This window comes from Otolemur garnettii, unplaced genomic scaffold, assembly GCF_000181295.1.
Source record: "Otolemur garnettii isolate 467f Iridium unplaced genomic scaffold, OtoGar3 scaffold00095, whole genome shotgun sequence".
Classification (NCBI taxonomy): Eukaryota; Metazoa; Chordata; class Mammalia; order Primates; family Galagidae; genus Otolemur; species Otolemur garnettii.
Window position 1 is genome coordinate 4,385,829 of NW_003852490.1, and position 7,797 is coordinate 4,393,625.

At 45.2% G+C, this 7,797-nt stretch overlaps 1 protein-coding gene across 5 annotated transcripts in view; it reads right to left on the reverse strand.

The window, feature by feature from the left end:
* The window catches only part of VIT (vitrin), a 118,252-nt gene that overhangs the window by 30,906 nt on the left and 79,549 nt on the right, over nt 1-7,797 (reverse strand). For 3 of the 5 annotated variants that reach the window (XM_003795693.2, XM_003795691.2, XM_003795690.2), the window contains exons 8-9: nt 6,562-6,618; nt 5,314-5,379 (exon numbers count right to left, since the gene is read on the reverse strand). In XM_003795693.2, coding sequence (XP_003795741.2) covers nt 5,314-5,379; nt 6,562-6,618 — 123 coding nt within the window. The remainder of the gene's footprint in view (nt 1-5,313; nt 5,380-6,561; nt 6,619-7,797) is intronic. The other 2 variants (XM_003795692.2, XM_023516659.1) reach the window with 1 other exon arrangement.

Below are 7,797 nucleotides of genomic sequence, written 5' to 3' on the forward strand. Positions count from 1 at the left end.
GTATCCATTTGAAACATTTTGCCCTAACTCTGTCTCCTCGCACCCACTCACCTGCCGTTCACACTAATTTACCACTCAGTATGTGCCTGTATTATCCGAGGTACATTTGTCCCACTTGTTTCTCTGAATTCTCTTTCTTGGAATTACACGGAACAAATGTGACCCCATTCAGGGACCTGGCAATTTACTTATTTCCTGAGGTTCCAGGGCTCACTGAGTTCTCTCTCTCTCTCTCTTTTTTTTTTTTTGGCTGAGGGCTGGGTTTGAACCTGTCACCTCCGGTATATGGGGCGGGTCCCCTAACTCCTTTGAGCCACAGGCACTGCCCCTCACTGAGTTCTCAAGCAGAATAGAGCAAAGTCCCACCTGGATTCTAAGTGAAATAAGGTATTTAACGCCCTCTCCTGCCAACCAGTGCTGCTAAAGTGAAAGGGCAGTAGTGGGGAGAGTCCTACCCAGTATTCCCTAATCTCTTTGGGGGAGTCATGGCTGGGAGGCTGCAGAGACAGCATAACATGTTAAGAAGTCTCCTGAGGACACAGAAATGGCTGTCTCCCTGTCCCTCTCTCCCTCCCGCCTCTCTCCTGCACTCCCCTCCCCGCCCAGCTCAGAAGCCTGAGAGTATGATCAGCTGTTTTATTTCTTAAAGGCTATCAGCTTTGCTAATAATTTAAGCAAGACTGCCGACTGAAATTATTAACACACTCAAAAAAGGTGATATTTTTCTTTATGTGATTACGATGCCAGGCAGTTTTGAAAGGCAATCTGTGCTCTTGCACATTCTGGTTTAATGGTGAGGCCTGTGTTTAATCTAGCTCAGCCATTAACCAGGTGTGTGACCTTGAGCAAGTCACGTATTCTCTGTGAACCTTAATTTCATTGTAAATAACAGAAACAGATTGGGTGAGATGGTCTCCACATTTAAAATACAAGTATTTAGGATTTATGTTTAAACCTTCTCCTTCTTTAGTCTTACTCTATCGCCATCTATTGGTGAAAACACATACTTTGTTCTTTTTCTTAGAAAATAATGCTGGTGGTTTCTCTCAATTTTTGCCCAAGGTTGCTTTCTTTTCTTTTCTTTTCTTTTCTTTTTTTCTCTTTTGCCCAAGCACCCTTGACTGTCATGAAAATTAGACTCTATTACTTTATCAGTAGAAAAACAGCCCCCCCAACATCAGGGATCTCCATGTCTCTGGGAACCTGGAAACCTGACGGTCTAGTAATGGCACTTTTCATTTTGTTTGGGACAAGTTTGACCCAAATTACATTGATCCAAAAGCTGAGGGCTGGAAAATATTTGGACAGCTGAGACTTGGTATTTTTTGGACTTGCTGGTAATGAGAAGTAAATTTGTAAGAACATTTGTATTCTGGCGCCAAGGAGGAACAAGGTGGTATTTGGGGGAAAAAAGAGGTCAGAAGACCCATCCTGGGTCTGCTAAGGACTCACCTTCCTTCTCTGTGGTTCACCTACAGTTTTTCCTGGTGGAGATCTGAGGTCATAAAGACTTTTCTCCCCCTGCCTCACATGGAGGGGACTCAGAGGAGGTAAATGTGTATAAAGTCACTCTGAAAAGTATAAGACGCTCTTTAAAAAACAGGGACTTATTATTTTTGTGATGATCCTTGCTTGACTATCTCGCAGATGCAGTCAGGTTTAAGAGAATTATTGGCTTCGAAAGATTTCTATGGTAAAAACCTAGACTAGAATCTGTCAACATTTCTTGAGAGCTTGCTCAGTGACGGGCACTGACTGAGCAGTTTATATGGATTGTCACAATGACCTTATGAGTCAGGCAAAACACTGACTCCATTTTGCAGGTGAGGAAACTCTGACCCAGGCAGGCAGGCTCCAGAGCCTGCACGTGCCCACTCTCTGTCCCATCACTGAGGTACACCAAGGATGTCATCACTTCTGCATCTTGGGGGCACTTAGGCCCCTGAAGAGGGAGCCTGGACAGCCACCTGTAACTCACACTAATGTATCTAAGTCTTCAAGAGTGTGCAGAACCACTCTTCCCCTAAAATCCTGGTGATGGTGGTTACAGCTTCTTCTGTTCTCTTGCACATCTAGAAGTCACCAGCATGGGACCCAAGTGGGAGCTGTGACACAGAGCCCAGGTGACCATTCAGCTCCTTGGTTTCACCCCTGTGACTCCCCTGGGGTGCAGTTTTTAGGAGGAAGCATTAGTCTAAAGGGCAGCAGACCTCTGGAGCCTCTTGGGAGGGCTTCTTTTCATGGTAGCATGAGAAAGGGCATGAGAGAGCGGGTGCTGCGGCTGTGCTGAAGGTGTTGCCATGCTGGCAGTGAGTGCATCGCTCAAGGGCTTCAGAGAAGGCTGTGGACACTCTAGGATCTAGGGCACTAGCCATCACGCTGGTGAAGCAACCCCAGGTTTACAAATGGGTTCCTTTCAAGGCCTGGTGTTGGGTATTTGTTTGGAACCTGACAGCAACATTAACACCCTGGTGAGGTTACCAGGCCAGTGAAACTTACCTGACTCACAAAGAACTCATGAAACCATGAAGCCAACCAAGAGGGTTAGTTCTAAGGAAAAGTCACCCAGTTCTAACCTAATGTCTCAGGAGCCTGCTATCCCTACCTTCCCTAGAAATAAGCAGAAACTGCTTGCAACTCAAAGCACCCTGGGAGAAGGGGAGGAGGTCAGGCTATTGGCCCCTGCCCCATGTGTACAAGGTGGTGGCACTGCTGATGGTTTTACAGGGGGAGAACGTGGGCCTGTGAAGGCTGAAGCTCCAGCCGCAGAATTCTAGCATTTGGAAATACAGTAGAACCTCTGCAATTTGACCACCCAAGGTACTGTAACCAACTGGTCATCTTACAGAGGTGGTCAACATAAGGATATAGGCCTACTGTACTGATATATATATATGTAGTGCATGTCTGGTCTATGCAAATTTGGTCAGTGTAAGGAGATGATCAATGTAGGGAGGTGGGCAACTATGGAGATTCTACTGTATTTGATTCAACTTTGCAGTTCTAAGACATAACACAGTATCTGACATGTAGTATACTCAATAAATATTTGTGAAAATTAAATAACAGTTCCCCGGCAGTAAGAGTGATGGCTTAAACTGGGGCGGGCGGTGTGAAGTTATATCTGTGGGCAGAAGGCATTACTCATGGGTCATAAGCCTGGTGGAGATGAAAAGTTGAGCCCAACATCCTTAGATCCAACATGTGCTGGGCTAAACACAAAAGAGGCATTTAATGGGGATTACAGGATTCTGTGGTCCCATGCGATATATTTTTATCAGTGACAGGAATGGAGACAGGTGGCACGTTTATCAATTTTATACATGACAGAAAGATCAGAAAGAGAGTTAACATATAAAACGACAGAATTAAGAGCCAGAAATCCTCAAGCCAGGGAGGATTTAATGGAGATATGTGTGATATTCCACCTTGGGATCAAAACCTCAATTGCATGTGGACAGGATTGGGGTGACCTGCTTCTACGGAAATACAAGAGAGAAAATCCTGGGGACTTCTGCCATTGCAAGTTCAGCAGCAGATAAGCGCATGGTGAGACAAGGCTTCCCCCCAGTGGAACTGGGATGTTTTAGTGGAGTCAGAGTACTTAAGACATGAGAGGCAGTTCTCTGGCATGTGACCCTTGGAGTGTTGTGCTCTGCTCTGGGTCCTGTTCTATGAATCAGCACCAGTCTGTAGAGCTGGTAGATGGGGTACGGCCAAGTCAGGGAAGGATCTATTCTGAGACTGGAGATGTTTACCCTGGAAAAGATGAGACATCTAGGAAAACATGAGGCCTCGCTTCATATACTTGAAAGACTCTCAAATTTGAGAGACTCTCAAAGAGTCTCAGCCTCTTCCTGCTCTTAAAAAATTGTTGAAGACCCCAAAGAGCTTGTGTTTGTATGGGTTATAGCAATTGATTTTCATCATTTAGAAATTCAACTATGCACGCTCTCATGTGAAACTGAAATTTGCTTACCATTAATTCATTAAAAAATAACAGAACAATTATATTTTAACACAAATGCCACTGTTAAATTAAAAAACATAACTTCTAAAACAAAAAGAGTTCAGTAACAGGAGTGGCCAATTTCTTCTATGTCATAATACAAGACAGCTGGAATCTGATGCCAGCTCCTGCAAGTGGTTACGATGTATCATTTTTATTAAGCATGTGGAGAAAAATCTGTCCTCCTGCAGACCTGGTCAGAGAAGGGAGAACGTTGAAGAATCCCTGGAAGCAAGGTCCTCAGACCCCACTTTGAGAACCGTGAGGAGCTGAAGTTCTGGGGGTTATATCTAATGCTGCCACCTACGAAATGAAGCAGCTGGCAAATTTCCTACCACTATGAAATTTTCTGACATAGGGTAAAAGCCTCTGTCTGGCACGCCATAAGGGATTCGTTTTTCGGTGAGAAATTAGACAAGATGTACTTTACACATTTCTTTCCAATTCTATGAGCTGATGATGTTATAGCTGAAGCAGCCGGGTGACTTGCCTGAGATAAGTGACTCTATCCAAGGGGAGGGTATCTGAGAACCCCAGATGGTCCTACCTACTCAGGGTGTGTGAACAGTGTGGCCCCCAGCGGGAGCCACGATGGGACGTCATAAGTACTCAGGTCTGAGTACCTGTGGGTGAGGAGAGACCACCAAGGCCAGGACTTGCTGAGGGGTCCCGGGAGGGTCCGAGGCTCTCAGAGCAACGTTGCAGGGATAATAAAGAGCCGAAGAATGGGTAGGATGTGAGGGCAAAAAGGGAACTATGGACACCTGTGCAGGGACACGAAGGCGCGTGGAGAAGAGCAGAGCCCCCCAGAGCTGTCGAACTGGAGGCTGGTGAGGTTAGAGAAGGGAATGAGGCCAAACGTTTGTAGCATACACAACCTTGAAACACACCCAATGTTGTCCGGTGGTACACAAATCGGAGACAAAAAATGGTAATAAAGTATCTCCTTCTAATCACCTCCCATTCCCTATGTGGTTCATATGGTATGTCTGGCTGTTTGCATCTTAGCCCAGAGGCTGGTCCAGGGAGGGGTAGGCTGCTTAGGTAGGGAACCTCTCAAGGGCACATAAAGTCATGACAGCCCCTGGCAGTCTGAGTTGACAGAGATTTTTTCCTTGAACACACTGAGAACAGATCTAAGAGACATTTTCTGGAGGTTAAAATAATTTGGCATTCCTCCAAACCCTGGTGACCTGGTGTTTAGCTGCCAAGGCCAAATGCAGAGTGTGTGAAGGTCTGTCTATCTGCAGATGCCACAGGGCAGATTCCCAGGCAGCAAGGACTGTAGGCGGCGGGCAGCTTACCCAGGCTGACATCTGCTCCAACAGGTTTCTGGAAGGCAGCTCCTGAAGCATCTTGCCTCGGGATACCTGAGGGCACACAAGATCAGCTGATTTACACACACTGATTCTTGCCCTGATTTTGCCCCTGTTAAAAGTGACCCCAGCTCAGATTTTCCTTGGAAGTCTGCTGAACTCTCTGTGGTTGGCTCGACTTTTGGGAATTGTAAAGGAGGCAGAAATCCTGGCCAAGGGGCAAGCGGAAACAGTACCCTGTGGCTTGGCCTCCCGAACAGTCCCAGGGGCTGACTGAGGCCCGAGATGGCCTTGGAGTCCTCGCCCTACCTGCTGTTCTGGTTCTTAAGCCCTTTCGTCCAGGATAACAGCATGTCTGCTGGCAAAGGTGCAACTGTGAAGCTCATGAAAGCTGCTAGTCCTGACCACTGCACCCCGTGCAGCCTCTGCTCCAATGTGGTACCAAAGCAACACAGAACCCGCAGTTCCTAAGAACTCGTGGAGGGCAGAGGAATGTCCCCCAGGTCAGCAGGAGGAAGACCTGAGCACTTCCCACTGTGGCTCCTGATCTCTGATCCTAGTGCTCGAAGCTTCACCAAGTCGATCAGCTCATGGATCTGGCCTTGAGCTGAGCGGAGGTTGTAGAAAACATCTCACCCTGCTCGATTTTTCTGTCTCACCTTTGCAGGCCTCAACAGCATCATAGAAGAATTTGCAGGATTCTTAGTTCTTGGGCTAAATGGTTAAGGGGCACACAGAAGTGAAGAATGCCCGGGGGAGTCAGAATCCATGGATGAATCTTGGAAGCTATATTTCTAGCCCCTGAATTATGGAAGTACTCAAGCAAGCAAAACGAAACAAAACAAACAAACAAAAAAAAAAGCAAAGCCCTTTCCTGGGAGATGATAAAAATTCTCCTCACTCTTTCACCCTAGTTGCTTAAGAATAAACCCCAGAGAGTACCCCTTTTCAGGTTTATAAAAGCCTGGTTACAGAATCCTCAGGAATTTCTATTACAATGTCCATAAAATTCTCTTTAAGGGAAAGGAGAAAAGATAAAGACTTTGCTCACTTAAAAGACTCCTCACTCTTCCTACAAGTTTCCTTACAAGTTGGACCCTCAGCAGTATCTTCTGTTGGCTCAATTGGTTTAATGGTCTCCATCCAAATCTAAGTCAAATGGCAAGGATTTGGAAAGGCGAACCCATGTGAACAAGCTTAACTTTCATCAGTAGGCAGAAAGAGTTCAAGTCTCACCTGGATTGGCTCCTGGCCTGTTCTGGCTGCTTGTGTAGGTGGTGGTGGACCACAGATCTGTAAGAACATCCAACTGGTCAGAGCATGAATTTTAAGCTAACTGTTCTCATTCTTTCCATGATCCAAACTAGCAAGATATTGCCAAGGTTGGAACCAAGGTAAAGCTTTGTCCTTGCTTGGTCTGAACCTGCCCTGGAGGAAGCATTGAAATGGAAAAGTAAAAGGGATTTAACTTTAAACACTGACTAAACATACCAGGTAATAATAACCCTTGTATCTTACAATTATCCAAGTATCTTTTACATATTCCCTTACACTCCATTCTTCTTACGATAATTCCCCTCAAAGGTGTCACTTAACATTTAACAGTTTGCTTGAACTGCATTAACACGGTATCAGAGCAAATAGCATTCGCTTTCAGTCGTTTTTAGAGGTACACAATGGGTTATCTTTAATTACTCTGAGAGAGAACCAAATGCACTTCAGCATTCATTATTTATTGGGCAATTTCTCTGAGGCAAGGTTTTAAAAAAGGGAAGAGTAATGCAAGCTTTTGCGGTGGTGGGGAAGGAGAGAGATGTAAAAACCAGCTGAGGGAAAATAACAAGTGTCCTGGAGGGCACGAGATGTGATAGCTTGGAAGAGTACTGGTTTCTTTCGGAACTGGATCAATCTGCAGATTTTGACTCCTTTTGTTTTCATTCCAATTATCTGACACAAACATGAAGCATCTTTATTTTCTAGGTACAAGGCGAACACAGGCATACTGTAAAAGGTTATATGCTAAAAATAGCAAGCAATCACTAATTATCCTGTATCCAGCAGTTACTAGTCGATGGTTTTGGTATATAGAGTTGCATCTCTTTTTCTACACACTTGTTGTCATGTGCAATACACAATTACAGAAAAGAGGCCGCTGCCCTTGCTGTTTGGTAACCTGCTTCTTTGACTGAACAACCCACCACAGGCCAATCTCGTCAGTAAGTGTACATGTTCATCAAAATTTTTATACCTGCTAGTAACTTCTTGATGTGTACTTCCAAAGATGGACAATTAACTTGTCTCTGTTCACTTATTTTATTTTATTTTTGAGACGGAGTCTCTGTCACTCTGGGTAGAGTGCCATGGTGTCATAGCTCACAGCAACCTCAAACTCTTGGGCTCAAGTGATCCTCCCATGTAGCTGGGACTATGAGCACCTTTTTAGTAGAGATAGGGGTCTTCGTGTTGCTCAGG